The sequence below is a fragment of the Acinonyx jubatus genome, chromosome E2 (assembly GCF_027475565.1).
Source record: "Acinonyx jubatus isolate Ajub_Pintada_27869175 chromosome E2, VMU_Ajub_asm_v1.0, whole genome shotgun sequence".
Lineage (NCBI taxonomy): Eukaryota > Metazoa > Chordata > Mammalia > Carnivora > Felidae > Acinonyx > Acinonyx jubatus.
Genome location: NC_069396.1, coordinates 14,188,367 through 14,209,575, shown reverse-complemented (window position 1 = coordinate 14,209,575; position 21,209 = coordinate 14,188,367). Strand labels below are relative to the sequence as shown.

At 39.0% G+C, this 21,209-nt stretch overlaps 1 protein-coding gene across 7 annotated transcripts in view; it reads left to right on the top strand.

Annotated features, from left to right (window-relative positions):
- The window catches only part of PHLPP2 (PH domain and leucine rich repeat protein phosphatase 2), a 78,514-nt gene that overhangs the window by 39,595 nt on the left and 17,710 nt on the right, over positions 1 to 21,209 (top strand). For 5 of the 7 annotated variants that reach the window (XM_027076132.2, XM_027076133.2, XM_053211112.1 and 2 more), the window contains 8 exons: positions 2,967 to 3,092; positions 4,410 to 4,564; positions 7,123 to 7,269; positions 7,648 to 7,878; positions 9,562 to 9,764; positions 12,926 to 12,986; positions 16,430 to 16,525; positions 18,496 to 18,651. In XM_027076132.2, coding sequence (XP_026931933.1) covers positions 2,967 to 3,092; positions 4,410 to 4,564; positions 7,123 to 7,269; positions 7,648 to 7,878; positions 9,562 to 9,764; positions 12,926 to 12,986; positions 16,430 to 16,525; positions 18,496 to 18,651 — 1,175 coding nt within the window. Of the gene's footprint in view, positions 1 to 59; positions 170 to 2,966; positions 3,093 to 4,409; positions 4,565 to 7,122; positions 7,270 to 7,647; positions 7,879 to 9,561; positions 9,765 to 12,925; positions 12,987 to 16,429; positions 16,526 to 18,495; positions 18,652 to 21,209 lie in introns of those variants that run through there. The other 2 variants (XM_027076134.2, XM_053211109.1) reach the window with 2 other exon arrangements.

The following is a 21,209-nucleotide window of genomic DNA, read 5'->3' as shown; positions in this document are numbered from 1 at the left end:
TTCAGTCTTTACTTGGCACCAGAAACCTAATGATTTACGAGTATAATTTGGAAGTTCCCAGCTGACTCACCAAGATTCAGTACCTATGACATATCAAAATAACATGTCAGAGAAAGGTATAAGTGGTTTCATAACTACAAAGGCTTTATCTTCTTCAAAGCTATGTGAGGTAGGTTGTTGGAGTTTTGGGGGAGAATTGCTTTGATGAGAACTGCTGTTGTGCAGTGAATCTTTATTACCGCCCCAAATGGGAACAGAGAAGGTTTCTGCCTGTTTCCTCAACCCTAGTGAAAGAGGTTGCGACAGGACTCAAGAGAGCTTGATACGGATCCCCTACAGTAAGGAAAACATAGTGGACTGGTGTCCTGCCTTCTGACCAAGGAGTCTTGAGGACAAGAGATGAGTTACCAATGCAGCCAGGTAGCTTAAGAGCCTGACTCATGCATTGGGATCATCATGTGCTCCTTGGGTTTGTTAGTATGTGACCCAGAAGGGTTGAGAGAAAGTGATAACCAGTGGGTGGATAGGTGGAAAAATGGATGAGTGGGTGGATTCTCTTAGATCTTGTCTAGCAGGGCCACCCAGAGGGGCAAATAGGCTTCCCTGGAGGACAGGCTGTAAATGGACCACCAGATTCCTTCATGTCTGGGAGGGCATAGTCAACTACTGGAATAATATGCATTAGCCAGGTCAAGGGATCTGTAACTAAGAAGTCATCCATTGTTTGGCTTGAGGTGGGGGTAACCAAAAGAATCCTTAAAAGGCCCCATTGAGGAAAAACCTCCCTTTAAAATCTGTTAGGCCTGGAGACTGCAAAGTCAGGTTATGACTCTGCTTGTCTAGTAAGAACCTTTGAGCTTTTATCTTTCCTGTCCTTCCTATCTACTTCAACCCTGGAGGGGGTAAAAAATGGCATCTAGTCCAGTACTTAGTAGGTAAGGAAAGAGAGTCCAAAAAGCAGGCTAGGTCACCCTTTGTAGGCAGGCAGCTACCTCCATTGTGCCCCAGGATAGGGGAAGGGTTGGAACTGTCATATCTTTGCAATGGCAACATTGGCTCTTATCCTGTGGGTCTAGAGACTCTCCTGTTGCGAAACATGGGATGCTTTCTTGCATCACAGGCACTTGTACTTGCTCTTGCCCTGCATGGAATGCTCCTCCCCCAGGAGGTTTTCATGCCTTGACCCCCTTAGGGTCTTTGCTCACATGTTACCTCAGCGATTCCTTCCTTTACTGACCTGTTCATAACTCAGACCACCCACCCTGTCCTCCAAGCTTTTCCCCTGCTTTATTTTTCTTGATGTTACATCTTACATATTATATCATGCTATGCTATGTCACCATTTTGGTGTTAGAGTGTCTTTCCGCAAGTCTAAACCCCACTTAGAGTAGGCGCTTTGTTGTTTTCTCCTCTGCTTGTCCCAGCATGCAGAACAGTACAATGTATTTATTCAGCTAATATTTCATTACCAAATTGAGACTGGGTTGTGACTTAAAGAATAATTAATACATTTACTTACGATTATGCCCGAGTCCTATTCCTTCAACATAGTTGCTGAATAAGTTATTCCTTTGCTTTTTTAATTTTTTAATTTTTATTTTTTTATTAAAAAAAATTTTTTTTTAACGTTTATTTATTTTTGAGACCGAGAGAGACAGAGCATGAACGGGGGAGGGTCAGAGAGAGAGGGAGACACAGAATCTGAAACAGGCTCCAGGCTCTGAGCTGTCAGCACAGAGCCCGACGCAGGGCTCGAACTCATGGACCGCGAGATCATGACCTGAGCCGAAGTCGGATGCTTAACCGACTGAGCCACCCAGGCGCCCCTCCTTTGCTTTTTTTAAACAGCTTGATTGAGATTTTATTCATGTACCATATAATTCACCCATATAAAGTGTACAGTTCAGTGACTTTTAGTGTATTCACTGTTTTGTGACCATCACCACATCACCCTGAAAAGAAACCCTGCACTACTTAGCCATCATCTCTCCATTTCTTCCCTAGTCCTGGGCACCTACTAATCTACTTTCTGTCTGTACAGATTTGCTGATTCTGAAGACTTCATATAAATGGAATCATACAGTATATGGTTGTGACTTTCACTTCACATAATCTTTTCAAGGTTCATATAGTGTGCAGCAATATCTTCTGTTTATGGCTAAATAATATTCCACTGAAATATACCACATTCAGTGTTTATACGCATACCTGTTGATGGATGGACATTTAGGTTGTTTCTCCTTTTGGGCTATTATGAATAGTGCTGCTCTAATTCATGTGTAAGTTTTTGTATAAATGTATGTTTTGAGTTCTCTTGAGTGTATATGTAGGAGTAGAATTGCTGGGCCACATGGTAACTCTATGTTCAACCTTTTGAGGAATTGCCAGACTGTTTTCCAGAGTGGCTGAACCATTTTACGTTCCCACTGCAGTGTATGAGGGGTCCAGAACCTGCTAATACTTGTTATCCAGCATTTGTTATTTTCTATTTTTAACTTTGGCCCTCCTAGTGTATGTGATGTGGTGTCTTTCAATTTTGATTTGCATTTATCTAATAAGTAATGATGTTGAACATTTCACGTTATTACTGGTCATTTCTCAAGTCTTCTTTGGAGAAACATCTGATCAGATCTTTTGCCCCATTAAAAAAAATTTTTTTTAATGTTTATTTTTTGAGAAGAAACAGAATGTGAGCAGGGGAGGGGCAGAGAGAGAGGGAGACACAGAATCTGAAGCAGGTTCCAGGCTCTGAGCTGTCAGCACAGAGCCCAACGTGGGGCTCGAACTCACGAGCTGTGAGATCATGACCCGAGCTGAAGTCAGACGCTTAACCGACTGAGGCACCCAGGCGCCTCTCTTTTGCCCCATTTTAAAAAGTTGACTTATTTTTCTTGTTACTGTCCTTTGCTCTCTGACTAGGATTTTTTTTTGTCTTGGTCCTGGTTTCCTTGCCTCTTCCTCCTCAGGTGGAAGAAGTGAAGCGACGGCAGCACTCCCTTGCATTCAGCTCAGCTGGAGCCCAGGCTCAGACCTATCATGTCAGCTTTGAGACATTGGCTGAGTGCCAGAGATGGCAGCGACAAGCGTCCAAGGTGATAAGCTGTCAAATGTCCTGATGTGGTGATAAGAATGTAAAAGCCCAACAGAAATGTATCTTGAAGCTGAACTCACTCCAAAGAGAGTGAATTGTAATTCTTAGGTATCTTCCTTTAGGCTCCTCTAAGTTTATAATGAATGAAATAATAGAATTCCACCCGGTCCTTACCTTATTATTTATGTTTGCATAGTACAAAATGTATTCAAACATGTTTTCAGGTGCATTTTACCTTTATACCATCTCTGAGAAGAATTGAGACACAATAAGATTCAAATCACTTTCCCTCCACCACTGTGGTCAGGGATAGATGGAGCCATTCCCTAATTCCTAGACTAGTCCTTCTTGGTCTGAATATATTTAGTACAGCTGTGATGAACCACTTTAAATTTGAACTTATTATGGGACATGACCTGTGATCCTGTTACAAACCATTGTTCCGCTATGCTGAGGATAATTAGCTTTTCAGCATAATTTCTGCTTTTTAATCTTTAAAGATGCAGTGTCCTAAAATTGTATTGCAGTTTCCAAATTTTCTTGTTCTCCCAGCTATCTTTGCAGAATTTTAGCACATTTTTCTTTGTGGAACTAAATAGTTGCATAAAGTATTGTTTTAGTATAATGAGATGCCATAAAACATGAATAACTTTTCTAGTGATTTTGTTTGGTTTTTAGACCAATTTTCACAACCTATCTTTTATTAGCAGACTATTATAGAAATAAAAACTTGTTTTGGTTTTATTGAATTTTATGTACTTCTATTGTAGTGGTAATGAAATCTGTTCTGAATAAACTAATCTCAGTTTTAAATAGCTATTCCATTCTTTTGACCTTATAAGAGAAGTTAATATTTTTTGAGTACCTTTTGCATACTAAGCAGTGTGCTGTGTGCTGAATTTATTTTATCCTCACAACAGATGAAGAAACTGCACTAGTAAGTAGCAGAGCCTGTGGGTACAAAAGGCCATGGCTTTCAATATCACACAGCCTGCCAAAGTTTTGTATAGTTATTTTGAATCATCTTATCTTCTTGCATGAAATGTTAACTTTTCCCCTTTATGATTTTTTTTTTTCCTTTTACTTACAGACACTTTACAGCTTACACCATTGTGTGTTTCAAGCAGCTTAATGGTTTTAGGAAAAAGGAAAAATGAACTGGTTTTTATAAATGAGTAGTTGGATCTCATTACCTTTTTTTCTTTCTAATTGTTAAAATTAGCACTTTTTTTATAAATGGCATTCCTTCCTTTGCTGGGTGAGAGACATTTGTTCTGCTGCTCTAGCTGAGATGGCTCTTCTCCTTGACCCTATTCAGGTGGTGTCCCAGCGAATCAGCACCGTCGACCTCTCGTGTTACAGCCTTGAGGAGGTTCCTGAGCATCTCTTCTACAGTCAAGATATCACCTACCTCAACTTGCGACACAACTTCATGCAGCTGGAAAGACCAGGGGGCCTTGACACTCTCTACAGGTATGTGGAGAATAGGTTTCCAGAATAACTTACTCAAACCAAATCGTGATCACTGTCTTAGTTGTACCTGAAGGTGAGCATGCTTAACATCATACACATATTTGAAAATCTTCTCTATTTTGAAAAAGAGTTGAATTTTTATTTATGCTTTATTTATGCTGTTTTCTTTTTTTTAAGTTTATTTATTTTGAGAGAGAGAGCGTGTGCGCACAAGTGAGGAAGGGGCACGTAGAGAGAATGTCAAGCAGGCTCCACACTGTCAGCGCAGAGCCTGACACAGGGCTTGAACTTACAAGCTGTGAGATCATGACCTGAGCCAAAATCAAGAGTCAGTCGCTTAACCTACTGAGTCACCCAGGCGCCCCTATTTATGCAGTTTTCTTACTCCCCCTTTCCCTCCATAAGACAGGAGATAGATGCAAATATTCTGTTACGGAGGCCACAGTGTGCTGCCATTGAGCTAGACAATCTTGTGATATAATTCACTGATAGTGACGCCTGATCTGAAACCAGGGTAAATTGAGAGATTGAGTGTATGGCAAGTTTTTGAATCCTAAGTATCAAACTTAAATAACTTAAAGGAAATAAGCCTAATTTCAAGAATTCCACTCCCAGTGTGGGACTTTTATCTTTGTTGTGTGCCTATTAACACTAGCTTCTAAGCCTTAGACAACTATGAAACTTCTCCCCTCTGATAAAAGAACCATTCCACTCCTTAGGGACTATGGCCCATATATTTTCCATCTTTGTTAGAATATATTCCCCATTCCCTCCCTCCACCCACGTTACCACCCTCCTCCCTTTGAAAATGGATGGAAGAGGATTGCTTGGGTGGCTCAGTTGGTTGAGTATCTGACATCAGCTCAGGTCATGATTTACAGTTTGTGAGTTTGAGCCCCACATCCGGCTTGCTACTGTCAGTGCAGAGCCTACTTTAGATCTTCTTTCCCCTCTCTCTCTGTCCCTCCCCCACTTTTGCTCTCACTCTCATAAATAAATAAAACATTAAAAAAAATTTTTTTTAAGTAAATATTTGATATAACTAATTGTCTGGGCTTGTGAGCAAGGGAGAAATTGGACATTAAAGAATTCAGATTACATGGTGATTAGAAAGATAATACACATTGAAAGTACGTATTTTAGGGACACCTGAATGGTTCAGTCAGTTACATATCTGACTCTTGATCTTGACTTGGGTCTTGATCTCACAGTCGTGGGTTTGGGCCCTGTGTTGGGCTCCATGCTGGGCATGAGGCCTACTTAAAAAAAAAAAAAAAAAAAAAGTACATATTTTACTTAATAATAATATTTCTAAAATAATTTTGAGAAAGCACTGTATTTTTATCTCATCTGATGTGTTTTACAAAGTTTTTTAGATTTAAGCCTATATTTAGTAATGAGATAATACTTTTAATTATATTGTTAAGTAAAAACAATACAAGCTATCATTTTAAGTGAGTTTCTAGCATTTACTAGTGTTTTCTTCTGAGTTGCTGTGAAAATAGGGTTTTATCTAATTTGAGGGCTGTATTAGGAATTCTCAAGTCAAGGCACCAAGCCAAAGGAACAGTCTGTACTCAAGGTCAGGACAATTGGAAATCAAAAGTTGAAAATTTGGAAGAGTGACTCAAATCTAGGAGCAGGTGATACGGATCGGTATCATGGAAAACACCACCTCAGCCTTACCATCTTGCACTAGTATAATCATAAGTATAATATTCCTAAGTAGAATTAGCAGAGTGATTCCTTTAGATCCAGTTTATGATGATATTATCTCTAGTTAAGATGGCATAGATACTTTTATTTCTAGGAACAAAACAGAAGCATTAAAAATTACTATTTCATGTTCTCTGTTAGATCTTATTACAGTAAAACTCCATTAATACATACATACTTTAAAGCTCTAAGTGTCCCATTCATTTCAAGTGATATTTGAGCCAATATAAATTTCAATATGTAAAAAGAAGTTGCTTATAATGGGATTTGATGTACATATTTGTTAGCTATTCCTGTGTGCGTTGATGAATTGTTATAAAATTTTATATATTGCATGTAGAAATTTCATAAAGGAAGAGGTTTTAAGCATATCAATAGGACTTTGATATGAGATTTTCTTTAAAATTTTCTCCGTTTTTAAGGAGAAGAGAGAAGAACTCCCATTGCACTAGACCTGATTTCCTTCATTGTATGGTCCCAGTGTTAGGCATCTTAGTGTCTGTGCTGTACTCAATGTTTGGCAGGTAGTGAGTGCTCAACAGATATTTGTGGAACAAATTCTGCAGTGGACATCTAAAATGATGGCTAGGGTGCCTGGGTGGCTCAGTCGGTTAAGTGTCTGAGTTTGGCTCAGGTCATGATCTCACGGTCCATGAGTTCGAGCCCTGCATCAGGCTCTGTGCTGACAGCTTAGAGCCTGGATCCTATTTCAGATTCTGTGTCTCCCTCCCTCTATGCCCCTCCCCCACTCACGCTGTCTCTCAAAAATAAACATTAAAAAAAAATTTTTTTAATAGATGTCTTTTTCATTCAGCAGTATAATTTGTACCTTTGCTTTTTAGATTTTCTCAGCTGAAGGGCCTGAACTTGTCCCACAATAAACTTGGGTTGTTTCCTGTATTGTTATGTGAGATTTCTACCCTGACTGAGCTCAACCTCTCCTGTAATGGATTTCATGACCTACCAAGTCAGATTGGCAATCTGCTAAAGTAAGTATCTGACTTTTGCTAGACTCATTTTTACTTGCAGAGTAAGGAGCTTGTCTGGCATTTGGAATGAAGGTAGTCCCATGAGCTCTTGCAGTGAAATTAATCATGCAAGTCTGAGGATTCTAGTCAGCAGCAGTTACTTGCAGCAGTAACTAGTTATTAGTCCCTCAGTTTCAATAGCACAGGTTCTGACTATTGTTGATGTTGGAGGGACCATCCATGTCAGTTATGTGTATTTCATTGAGTCTCTATAGATAGGGCATTTTTTTATTATTGGATTCATAATAAATTAGTGATGTATGTCAGAATCCATATTTCTAGTTCTTTTCATTCCAATTAAAACCTTTCATAAAGTCTTGTTTTGTTTTCTTCCTGCAGTCTTCAAACCCTCTGTGTTGATGGCAACTTTCTGACAACTTTACCAGAGGAATTGGGAAATCTGCAACAGCTTTCTTCCCTGGGAATTTCCTTCAACAACTTTAGTCATATTCCTGAGGTTTATGAGAAACTCACTATGTTAGATAAAGTAGTTATGGCGGGAAATCACCTGGAAGTCCTAAACCTTGGGGTGCTGAATAGGATGAGCCATATCAAACATGTGGATTTAAGGTGAGGCCATTTTTCACCATGCCTTCTTTTGGGTGGACCTCTGATGTCCTTTTACGTTTTCTCTTTATAAAGACTTCTCTAAAACATTTTCCAAGCTGTAGTAAAGCTTCAGTTTTCACTCAGTAGCAGAGAGATTATGAGTGAGGTAGGTATACCATGTGATAGACACTTTTACATTACCTTTGACAAAGGTTGTTCTGAAGTACCCTCCCAGCAACATTTTGTAAGAATTCCCATTTCTACACATCCTTGTCAATGTTGGATCTTAGCAGCCTTATTCTTTATTGTCAGTGTAGTGGGAGAAAATAATACTTCATTGTTTTAATCAGTATTTATTTACTTATGAGTGAGATTGAGCATCTTTAACAAAAAAATTTTTTTAATGTTTATTTATTGTTGAGAGAGAGACAGAATGTAAGTGGGGGAGGGGCAGAGAGAGAGAGAGGGAGACACAGGATCAGAAGCATGTTCCAGGCTCTGAGCTGTCAGCACAGAGCCCAACACGAATGGGCCTTGAACTCATGAACCATGAGATCATGGCCTGAGCTGAAGTTGGATGCTTAACCGACTGAGCCACCCAGATGTCCCCGAGCATCGTTTTAATATGCTTATTGGTAATTTGTATTTTTCTTAAACTTGACCATTTTTTATTGAATCATTGGGTTTCTTCTTGATACCCATTATATTAGATTTTAAATGTTAAAGGTTTTCCTATGAATTTTTTATGAGTTTTATTTTCAAGTTATAATATTTTCCTAAAGAAAGCTGATAAAAGACACATACACATAAAAGACACACATACACATAGTGTAAATGTCTGTCATTTACACTAAGCCATTGATGTCCCTTGTAAGGAAATAGTAACAGAGGGGCGTCTGGGTGGCTCAGTCGGTTGAGCATCCGACTTTGGTTCAGGTCATGATCTCACGGTTCATGGGTTCGAGCCCTGCGTCCAGCTTTGTGCTGACAGCTTGGAGCCTGGAGCCTGCTTCGGATTCTGTGTCTCCCTCTCTTTCTGCCCCTCCCCACTCATGTCTGTGTCTCTTTCTCAATAAATAAACATTAAAAAAATAGTTAACAGAAAAGTGTATTGAAATACCAGAAAATGAGAACATGGCTACGTGCACTAAATCCTATACTTGGGTAGAAGAGAACCAAGAAGCCATTTTCTATAATTTGCCCTTGAACTACTCCATATAGATACAGATTATTTTCCTCTCTAGTAATTAATGAAATGTGAATCTTAGCATAAGAGAGAGTAGGCAGAGCAACGGGAGAAAGTATGGCTGCTTCCTCTTGGTCTCTACATGGTGCACTACGACTGCTTTGCTGCTCATTAACCCAGAAGGTTATGTTCATCTTATTGTTCATTTGGTGTGCTTCTTCGTGCCTACCTAACTTTATTATGTCTTTGGATGTAAGTTTTTAAGTAATTGTTTGTAGGCATGATCCCTCTTCCCTCTCTATTTAATTTGTGTATGTATTTGCAAGTCTGGATTGCCTAACTTAGTTCATAAAGAAAGAACTCAAGGTACAGCTCTTCAGGGTTATTAATACCTTGCAAGCCAAAGCAAGTAGTGAAATTTTTTAGTTGTTTAGAAAAGAAAGAGATCATACCTCTTTTCTTTTGATAAGCACATTTAGTAGAATTTATTTCTAATGATTTCCTTATTCTCTATTAAGGATGAACCATTTGAAAACTGTAGTTACTGAAAATCTGGAGGGAAATAAATACATCACCCACATGGATTTGCGGGACAATCAACTGGCTGACTTAGATCTCAACTCCTTATGTAGCTTGGAGCAGCTGCATTGTGAGCGGAACCAACTGAGAGAGCTGACACTCAGTGGCTTCTCCCTTCGAAATCTGTACGCCAGTTCGAACAGTGAGTTCTCCATCCAGCCTCCTATTTTTTTCTCTTGTAGCTCGCAGTTAAGAGCTTTCTAAGAACAGTGGCATCTGTGTTCCTCAGCCAGTCTGCAAAGTGTGGTTTGAGGTTCATGGAGACCAGCTTTGTCTTTTAAGTTTGTTTTTAAGTTGGCTGAGATAAGCATGAAAAGGCATTGCAGACTACTTTGAGATTCCCTAAGTGAGTATAATCAGAGGCATTTTGCAAAATAACAAGGTAGAAGGGTGGGCAAGCATGTTCAAAACAGAATATCAGGAATAGCCTAAAACAAAGGTTGGTAAACTACAGCCCAAGGGCTAAATCTGGCCCAGCACCTGTTTTTATATGGCCCATGGGGAATGAGTTTTCACATTTTTTAAGTAAATTTAAAAAAAAATCAAAAGAAGAATAATTTTGACTTGGGAAAGTTATATGAAATTCAAATATCAGTGATACATCAATAAATAAAATTTGATTGGAAGATACCCACATTCATTTGTTTACATATCACTGCATGATTGAGTAGTTGTAAGAGACATGGTATGGCCTGCAAAGCCTAAAGCATTTATTAAATATTTAGCCCTTTACAGAAAAAGTTTGCCCATCTCTAGTCCAAAAGTTTGTACTGCCTCAGTTCTAGAATGAGAAGCCCCTTATTTCAGTAGTGATTTGCTCCAGGAATATTGTTCATTGTAAAAGACCTTGTATTTGTCGTATTATTTTTATGGAAAGTTCTTTTTTTTTTTTTTTTAAGTTTACTTATTTATTTTGAGAGCAAGAGAGCACACACGATGCGGGGAGGGACAGAGAGAGGGAGAAAGGGAATCCTAAACAGGCTCCACGCTGACAGCACAAAGCATGACACGGGGCTCAAACTCATGAGCTGTCAAATAATGACCTGAGCCTCAATCAAGAGTCAGATGCTTAACAAACTGAGCCACCCAGGTGCCCCAGAGTTCTTTACCAAGGAAATTATAATTACATTTCCTGTGTTTCAGGAAGGATGGGAAAAGATGTGCAGTATCACTAAGTGCCAGAGAAATGCAGATTTTGATAATTCCATTTTACGCTCATCAAATTAAAAATTCCCACTAAGCACTATTGAAGATATGGAGAAGCAGCAGCTCTCCTACACTGCCAGTGAGAGGGTCATTTGGTAAAGCCATTTTGCAAAGCACTATAACAGTGTTCAGAGAAGTCAAAGATACATGTAGTGCATATTCTGCCAGGTGCTCTGCTTGGAATATCTCCCAGAGACACCCGCATGTGCCCAGGAGATGTGTACTGGAGTGTTTCTCACGGCGTTGTTTGTTACGGTGAAAAAAAAAATATATATGACTCTTGATAGGAAAATGTATACACTAAACAGTGACATGTTTATACAATAGAATACTGCACAGCAGTGGAAATGAATGTCCTAAAGCTTTGTGTATTAATATGGATAAATCTTAGAAACATTGTTTTAGCAAAAAAAAAATGCATAAGTATATGTATGTACACCAAGATAGTTGTATCAAATTTCAAACACACAGAAAAGTTGTTTCCTTAGCTCTGTGTTTACCAGAGACTATAAAAGATCCATGGGAATGATAAAATATTCAGGATGATATTTACCTCTTGGTATGTGCAGTGTTTTAATTCTTGAAAAAGTCTGAAGCTTATAGACAGAATTTGAAGATTTGTTAAAAGTTGGATGATGGGTGAAAGAGTGTTCATTATTGTATTCTCTTTTCTGTATCCCTAAAATACATTATTAAAATAAAAGATAGTTATAGACTTCTCTTTTCACTGCCTTTTATCATGTTAGAGAAATTTCAACTTGTAGCGTAGATTAATTGCTTGGGTCAAAACAGTGTCAAAGCCGATGAGTATCGACTTGTGCAAGTTCTAGATATTCTTGTGAGATGGTAGTCGGTCTTTTGTTGTGGAAATGTTTACTATTAGCCCTATTCTGTGTTCTAAATGTATCTAGAGAATGAATGAGTGGCCCTGCTAGAAAAGACCTCATAGACATAAATGCTGTCTTCGGTAACTGGGATTCTGTCACAGAGCTGTACCAAACGGGGCTTGTTTGAAGTTAGCCACTCTGTTTACAGAAAGAATCCTTAAGTTCTTAACCTGGAAAAATTCACACCAACACTTGCAGTTCTGAGTCCCAAAAGTAAAGAACTCAGCTTCACAAAAGAATTATCCAAGTGATCAGTTAGTATAGGAAAAGGCACTTGACCCCACTGATCATCGGCGATGTGCACATTGAAACCCCAGTGTGACACCACTACACACCTATCAGAATGACTAGAATAGTCCTTGAAAATCACTGAAAATACTAGTTGTACATTGGTCAACCACTCTGGAAAACTGTGTGGAATTATCTACTAAAGCTGAACGTGTACTCAGTAACCCCAAAGTGGAAGAGACTTAAATGCCCACCAGCTCTAAAATGGGTCCATAAATTGTGGTATAATTACATAAAGAATTTTATATGGCCATGAGAATGTATGAACTACAGCCCTAGGCAGTAATAGGAACAAATGTCACAGGCACAATGTAGAGTAAATAAAGCCAGAGAAAGCATTATGCAGACTGTGCATGTGTATTTATGTGGATAGGCAAAAGCCATCTGTGGTATTGGGAGTTGGGGGTGGGGAGGGAGGTTGCCCTGGTGGGCAGTGACCAAAACAGGGAAACGGGAGTGAATTTCAGGGCAGCGGGTAATATGCTGTTTCTTGATCTGGGTACTGGTTACCCTATTGTGTTCTGTTTGTAAAAATCAATTGATCTATACACTTAAGCTTGTTGTACTTTTCTGTATGTATGTTTTTTACTTTAATTAAAAGATACTGCCCGTAAAAATCCAATTATTAAAATTTTTTTTTTAAGTTAGAAAGCTAAGTAGTCACAGCTAACATTTAGCAACTTTCTGTGCTGTGTGAGTCCAGACCAGTACACAAGATCCTTTAATCAGTTGTTTCATTTGGGTTTCAAATCAGGTAAAGTTAGTCAGTGTCAGTTACCCAGCTTTTTGTCTTTAGTTCATCTCAGGAGATGACACCAGTTTTTTCTCTGGTGATTTCACTAAACCACTTTGCTGTTGTTTACCCTCTCAGTTACTTTCTTCTTTGGAGAGTATCACTAACACCTGTTTGTTTTTTGATTAGGGCTGACAGCAGTGAATGTCTATCCAGTACCCAGTCAACTCACTTCTCTAGAACTTTCCCGGTGAGTGTGTCTCATGAGAGTGGTGCTTGTTTGATTCTTAATATTTAAGAGATGGATGTGGATACTTTGGTGGTTTTGAGGTGTAAGACATCTAAATACATGAAAATATTTGCATAGCCTGGAGAAGGGAGAAAGAATGAGTGGAGAAATACTTTTAATGGCTGTACCATCTATTTAAAGGGAAAGTCCTCTTGAAACAGAAAGATGCCTGTGAAATATTCTTAAAAAGTCTGCAGATTTAGAATGAGATGCAAACAAAGGAAACCTTTTATTCCCTTCATGGCAGTGATTTCCTTTTTGCTGTCTGGAATCAGAGAACTCGTCTTGGTTTTATGTTTACAATTTTATTTTCTTTTTTGATATTCTTATGACCCATGTTGGTCTTATGTTCAGAGAGATATTAATTATATTCAGGATCTTATTACTTCCATTTGTGGACAAGAACAGATATAACTGAGGTTTTGCTTTCTTTCCTTCATTTTTAACACTGTTCATTCAGGAATCAGTGGCTGAGTTTTAGGGCCTAGTGGAGAGTGTGACAGTCAAGCCAGCAGTGACAGGGCAGCATCGTAAGTGTGTGATTATAGATGACAGAGCAGGTAGAAGTGGCAGTGGACGGGGTCCTATACATATGGCCAGGATTGTTGTAAAGATTAAATGAGGTAATAAATGCAAAATATTACCACGGTGCCTGGCATAAAATAGTCTTTCGGGGGAATATTAGCTGCTATATAACTAGGTTTCTTTTTGTTGTTTTTTTTATTATCATTATTATTAAGCTGTTGTTTTAGATTCCCTCCCATCCATTTCTTTCTTTCATACCTTTACAGCAAAACCCCAGCATGGATCAACACTAAGATTTACCTTCTCCTCTGAGTTTCATCATTACCAAAGACAATCATATGGACACCACTGTAAATTCACAGTTTCCAACCTCATCAGTGCCCTGGGCATTGGCTCCACATTGTCCAACTTCCCTCACCCTCACCTGCACTAGCCCCAACTCCTTCACTCTAGAGCTTAGCTTCCCACTTGATCGAGAAAGTAGACCGTCTTGGGTGATCTCCCTGAGCATCCTGTCACCTTTCTTAAATTCATGTAATTCATATCCAATTTCAGTTTCTTTCTCTATTCAAGGCCAGTCCATCCTCTGGGCCTGGGATGGCGTCCACTCTGCTGCTCTGCACCTTGCTCTGTAGTCACCACTTTCTCACCTCTTGTGTGTGTTCACTGTCTTTTTTTTCTCAGTCTGTACACACACTCAATCTCCTCTGTCTTAACAGAGTCTGCTCTATCTTGCAGCCCTTCTAGATGCTATCTATTTCTTCTCATCTCCTTTTTGTCCAAATTTCTCAGTAAGTATTTTCATTTGTTGGCTGGGTTTCCTTGGTTCTCATTTGTTTATCCCACCACAGCTTGCTTTGGACCTTCTCCTGTGGAACTTTCCTATATTGACACTGTTAATCTTGCTCTTTTCTTCAAACCTCCTTCCTCAGTTGGCTCACATGATCTCATTTTTTTCATGCCACTTCGACCACTCCTGTCCCTTGCGTACTTTTCTTCCTCAGCTAGCCTTTTACAGGTCACTTATTCCAGGTCTGTCCTCACTTCCTGCTTTCTTATTTGACGGTCTCATCTATTCCAGTGATTTCGGCTACACTTCGGTATCAGCGTCACCTGGATTGCCAGCCCACACCTCTTCTTCCAGCCTCAGACCCATGTATCCAGTTTTACATTAGACATTTTTGACCTACCTGTCTCCAACTACCTCAAATATGTGCAAAATGAAACTCTGTATCCACTCCTCCAGCCCTGCCTTAGCTTGTTGTCTTGTGTCTGTTTCAGCTTTTGGCATTATTGTAAGATAGTCATTTCAGATGGACACCACTCGAGACTCACATATCCAGCCTCATTTGGAGCCTCCCACTCCTTTCTCTGGATATGATTTTCTCCCTGGCAGTCTAGATGAGAAGCCTGAAAGTCATTTTTTATTCTTCCCTCTGCTCTACTCCCATGTCTAATTCATCTCCAAGTTGTTTTGATTTTTGCCTCCTAAGTATTTTTGGAATCCCTCCCCTCCCTTCCGTATGTATCACCACCCAGTTAGGCCCGTGTCATTTCTTGTCTGGAATTCTGTAACGGCTTCCTGATTGTTCTTCCTTTTACTGATATGAGCACCTCAGTCAGACCTCTGTGTGTACACAGAGTAAACTATTTAAAGTACAGCACTGGGGTGCCTGGGTGGCTCAGTCAGTTAAGTTTCTGACTCTTGATTTTGGCTCAGGTCATGATCTCACAGTTCGTGGGTTTGAGCCCCGTGTTGGGCTCTGCGCTGACAGCATGGAGCCTGCTTGGGATCCTCTCTCTCCCCCTTTCTCTCTCCCCTTCCCCACTCATGTGTACATGCGCTCGCTCTCTCTCTCTCTCTCTCTCTCAAAATAAATAAATAAAGTACAAGACTGTGTTCCCCACTGCTTACAAACCCTTCAGTGATTCCCCTGTACCTGCAGGATAAAGTCACAAACTTCTAGATATGATTTAGGTCTTTCCGGCTTTGTTTCTTACCATTTGGCTCTGTATTTGCTGCTCTGGGATCACCAGACTGCTTATTATTCCCCACATACGTCATGCCATTTCCTTTCTTGTTTCTGCTCTAGTTCATGTTGTCACCTCTTGCTTGGTTTGTCCTCCTCATCTCGGGTCATTGTACAACATTCTTCAAATTCCAACCCAGATGTCATATTTCTTGGGGAGTTTGCCCTGATCCATGTCAGCAAAGTGCTCCCTTCACTTAGCCGTCGTAACAGTATCTGAGTTTCTCCTACAGTGCCAACTTCTTTCTGCCTTGAGTTGATCTATCAATCAGTAGGTACTTTGAGCCTTAGCGAAGCTAAGTAGCATCTGAAAATGGAATTCCTTTTACTGAGTATCTGCCCGGTGCTCTGCTAAATGCTTGAGTTCAAATTCTAAATGATTTGCAGCCTTCCCCCACCACTTGTCTTTTGTCACTACTTCCTTACTTCTATTCATTTGGTTCATTTTCTCCAGAATTTCTTTCTCTTCTCCTTCATTCATTCATTACCTGTGGAAATCCTTCTCATCTTGAAAGTTTGTTTAAAATGCCACTCCTTTCATTGTCTTTCCTCATCTCTCTTTCATCTCACTACTTGTGTGCTTTCCTACTGCTCATAGGCTTTGTGTCTTCTTTGAGGAGGTAAAATAATTGATCTAATATAATGCATGTTTCTGTCTTTGTCTCTGTCTTTCTGTCAACAGCATTCATTGAGCACTTAGTATTATATTCCAGGTAATGCACTAGGAATGCCTTGGGGCCCGTGCTCCTGCCTGCAAGGAGCTCAAAGGCTGGTTAACAGATACATTACAGACTAGTGAAAAGAGTTCCACACATCATCAGCAGCAATGCCTTTAATTATTTTCTGTAGAAACCTGCTGGAGTGTGTCCCTGATTGGGCCTGTGAAGCAAAGAAGATGGAGATACTTGATGTGAGCTGTAATCTTCTGACGGAGGTTCCCATGAGGTATGTGTGTGTTAACATATGTATGCATTAATATATATATGTCCGTATGTATGTATAATTATTTTCCTAGATTTGTGTTGCCTTTCAAAGGTACTTTCATCTGTTTGTTCGGTAGGTATTGAGTACCTGTCTAGTGCAGGGCAGTGTGAATTGCTGTAAGGCTAATACATATTAGCCTTACATATTACTTACATAATAGTAATGGCTAATGCACAGTCTTGGCCTGCACGGAACTTGGTAAGTGGATAGTTGGGGTAAACTTGTGCACAGATAACTGTGATAAAATGTAACAAGGGTCACTGGCATAGATCAGCGATCTGATTGTACTAATAGATCATTTGTATTGGATAAGTTTTATGAACTGAGTAATGTTCTAAGAACTTCACATTTATTATTTAATCCTTTAACCACCTTATTAGATAGACGCCGTTATTCTCATCTTACAAATGAGAAAACGAAGGCTTTTTGTGGTTAGGTAACTTGTCCAAGGCAACACTTAACTAGGAAATGATGGGAGCCGACATTTCAATGTAGTCGTTCTTATTCCAAAGTCTTCACTCTTCGTCATTACACTGTATAAATAAAATGCATTGAGGAGGGCACCTTTTGGGATGAACACTGGGTGTTGTATGGAAATCAATTTGACAATAAATTTCATATTTAAAAAAATAAATAAAATAAAATGCTTTAGAAATTAACAACTTTGAACATTTAGAGAATGCTTCATGAGAGAATTGCATATTTGAGTTGACCTTTACAAGATGGTGAGATTTCTGTATGTGGAGGGGGAGAGAGGGAAATGCTGGGGCTGAGGGGATGATATATTCAATAGCACTGAGATGTAAAATGTGTGGTTATCACCTAGTGTAGTCTTTAAAGTAAACTGGAGGCTTACAGCATGGTAGCTGTGAATGCAGCCTTTGGAATCAGACCTTCATTCAAGTCCTGATGTTCATGTAAATGGACCCATGCAGTTCATATCCATGAATTAATAGTTGAAGTGGCCTAGCACGTTTTAAGTGATAGTAGTAGTTTTTGCTATAATAAATTTTGTTGATTACAATCAGTTACAGTTGATCCTTGAACAATGGGGTGTCCTGACCCCTGCACAGTTGAAAATCCATGTGTAACTTTTGACTTCTCCCAGAACTTAACTACTAAGAGCCTACTGTATACTGGAAACTTTACTGATAACATAACATCATATTTTGTGTGTTGTATGTATTAGATACTATATTCTTAAAATGAAAAAAGAAAAATCTCATTAAGAAAATCCTAAGGAGGGGGCACCTGGGTGGTTCAGTCAGTTGTGCGTCTGACTTTGGCTCAGGTCATGATCTCACGTCTTGTGAGTTCGAGTCCCGCATTGGGCTCTATGCTGACACCTCAGAGCCCGGAGCCTGCTTTGGATTCTGTGTCTCCCTCTCTTCTGCCCCTCCCCGGCTCGTGCGGTGTCTCTCTCTCCCCTTCAAAAGTAAACATTGAAAAAAAGAAAAGAAAATCCTAAGGAACAGCAGGTATACTGTTCTGCATACACACACACACACACAAACGTGTGTGTGTGTGTGTGTGTGTGTGTATAAAACCTGCATGTAAATGGACCCATGCAGTTCATATCCATGTTGTTCAGGGATAAACTGTGTATTAATAAACTGAATTTTTGGTGCTGTCTAAACTTAAAATGTAAGTCCATTTATTCTAGAGATTGCTTTTTTTGTTTAGGTCTATTCTGTGCTGTTTGCTTTCATTAAGTCACCTTTTCCCAGAATGGCTTTAATGACTTCCTGGTGGGAGGTGGGTAAGCATATGGTCATGGCCGCTTTGTTGGCTCAAGTGCCTACCGGTGATTAGACTGTCTAGAAAAATATGTTTCTATTAGTTTACTGATTTCAGTGAAATAACCAAGGGCAGACTCAGAAAAAATGATTTAAGTAAGTTTTTTATTTGTTTCTTTGTACTGTTCCCCTTAGAATTCTTAGTAGCTTGAGTCTTAGAAAACTGATGCTGGGGCACAACCAGGTACAGAGCCTGCCAGCCCTGGTGGACCACATCCCTCTTGAGGTGCTGGATATTCAGCATAACTTACTCACCAGGCTGCCAGATACTCTCTTCTCCAAGGCCTTAAAGTAAGTACTATAAGGTGTATTTAGAAGAGCAGAATCATTGGCTCAACAAACTGCATTGACTTGTCATTGGAGTGACCTTTGGAACTATATTTACAGTGTTTATCTCACGGTCTAACTGTAGGTAGAGATTTATTTATTTGTAATTTATAAGAAATAAAATATGACACTGTTGTATGACGTAGTAATCTTCAACTCAAAGGTTGAAATAACCATCAAATACTTAAGTTTTAGTGTTGTAAACAATTTCAAGCGGGTTGGGAAATTTCAAACAGATTTTCTTTTCAGAAAATGAATACATTTATGACCTCTTAAAGAAAAATCACAGTACTCTGATAGAGCTTTCTTGGGAAGTGTTCAGCTTTTGCATTGGGATAAAAGGACATATCACTGAAATTAATTTAGGTTTTGCTTCTTGCTTTATCGATCTATCCTCAAGTTACATTCTTTATGTGCACTGCTTTTTTACTGCCTACTTTGAAAATTGTGCGTTTAAAGGTAAAATTGTTCCAAAAGGTATTATTTGCTTTCTCATTATAAGTTAACAGATAGTATGTCTTCCAATTACTTCCTGTAATCAGGTTTATCTGTCTAATACATATGTCACCATTAAGGGAAAACTAGTTTTAATTATAATCTTCTGCAGTAGGGAGAAAGCAATATTGTCTTCAGTTTGGAAGTGGAGAAAATGGAGATGAGCAGTAGTGCTTTAAGGCTACAGGGTATATACAAAAAGCATTTAGCTCACAGGTGTCTGGCTTGTTCTTTGGCAGATTATACATCTCTCTTTTTTTTTTCATTTTTTAAAGGTTTATTATTTATTTATTTTTAATTTATCGTCAAGTTAGCTAACATACAGTGTAATCTTGGCTTCAGGAGTAGGTTCCCATGATATATCACTTACATACAACACCCAGTGCTCATCCCAACAAGTCCCATCCTCACTGCCCATCACCCATTTTCCCCAACCCCCTGTCCGCATCAACCCTCAGTTTATTCTCTGTATTTAAGAGTCTCCCTCTCTGTAACTTATTTTTCCTTCCCTTCCCCTATGGTCCGTCTTCTATTAAGTTTCTTGAGTTTCACATATGAGTGAAATCATATGGTAACTATCTTTCTCTGACTGACTTACTTCACTTAGCATAATACTCTCCAGTTCCATCCCTGTTGTTGCAAATGACAAGATATCATTCCTTTTCATTGCCGAATAGTATTCCATTGTACATATATACCACATCTTCTTTATCCATTCATCAGTTCATGGACATTTGGTCTCTTTACATAATTTGGCTATTGTTGATAGCACTGCTATAAACATTGGGGCACATGTGCCCCAATGTATCAGCACTCCTGTATCCTTTGGAAAAATTCTTAGCAGTGCTATTACTGGGTCATAGGGTAGATCTATTTTTAATTTTTTGAGGAACATCCACACTGTTTTACAAAGTGGCTGCACCAGTTTGCATTCCCACCAACAGTGCAAGGGGGTTCCTCTTTCTCTGCATCCTTGCCAACATCTGTTGTTGCTTGTTGTTAATTTTAGCCATTCTGACCAGTGTGAGGTAGTATCTCAATGTAGTTTGGATTTATATCTTATACATCTCTTAATGTATAATATACTTGGTTGGATTTTCCTAAAAGTAAAATCTTTGGAAAATCTAGAAAATATTTGAGTGCAGTTTTCTTTATGGAATGTTTATATGGGATCTTAATGCAGTAAAATTTAACTTGTTAATTAACAGGTATTTGTTAGTAATGCATAACATTGCATTTAGTCTTTTTTTTTTTTTTTTAATATTTATTTTTTTGGGGGAGAGTTTGAGGGAGAGGCAGAGGGAGGGAGACCGAGGATCTGAAGCAGGCTCCATGCTGCCACGCTCATAGCAGCGAGCCTAATGTGGGGCTTGAACCCACAAACCACAAGTTCATGACCTGAGGTGAAGTCGGGCGCTCAACTGACTGAGTCACCCAGGTACCCCTCCACTGCATTTAGTTCTAATGACAGTTTGAATAAAATTAGTTTACAACCTTAGGATTTGTAGTAAGGAAGTTACTGAGTAGCTGTAGCAAACCTTTGATGACATTTATTTAATACTGACTGCACAGAGCACTTTTGGGACCTACAAAGACACACATACAAACAGTACCCTCAACACCTAAAGAGCTAGTTAGGGATATGGATCACATAACATGAAGAAGACTTAAGAACACACAACAAGGTTAATAATATTAGCTACCTTTTATTTGAGCATGTTCTATATATATGAAACGCCATGCTAGGCAAATTTTAAACATCATACCTTGTTTTACCTATGAGATTGGCAGAGATTAAAGTGAATTATACTCAGTGTTAACAAAGGATTGAGCAAACAGACATTCTTAAATCCTTCTTGTGGGAGGTATAATTTGGTATAACCTTTCTGTGGTTCAGTTTGACAGTATGTGTATACAAATCTTAAAGATACATGTATCTTTTGACCGTACAAATTCTGCTTCTGATAATATAGTCTAAAGAAACAATTAGAAAAGGACACAGAGTTGCTCATTATGATGTCTGTAAT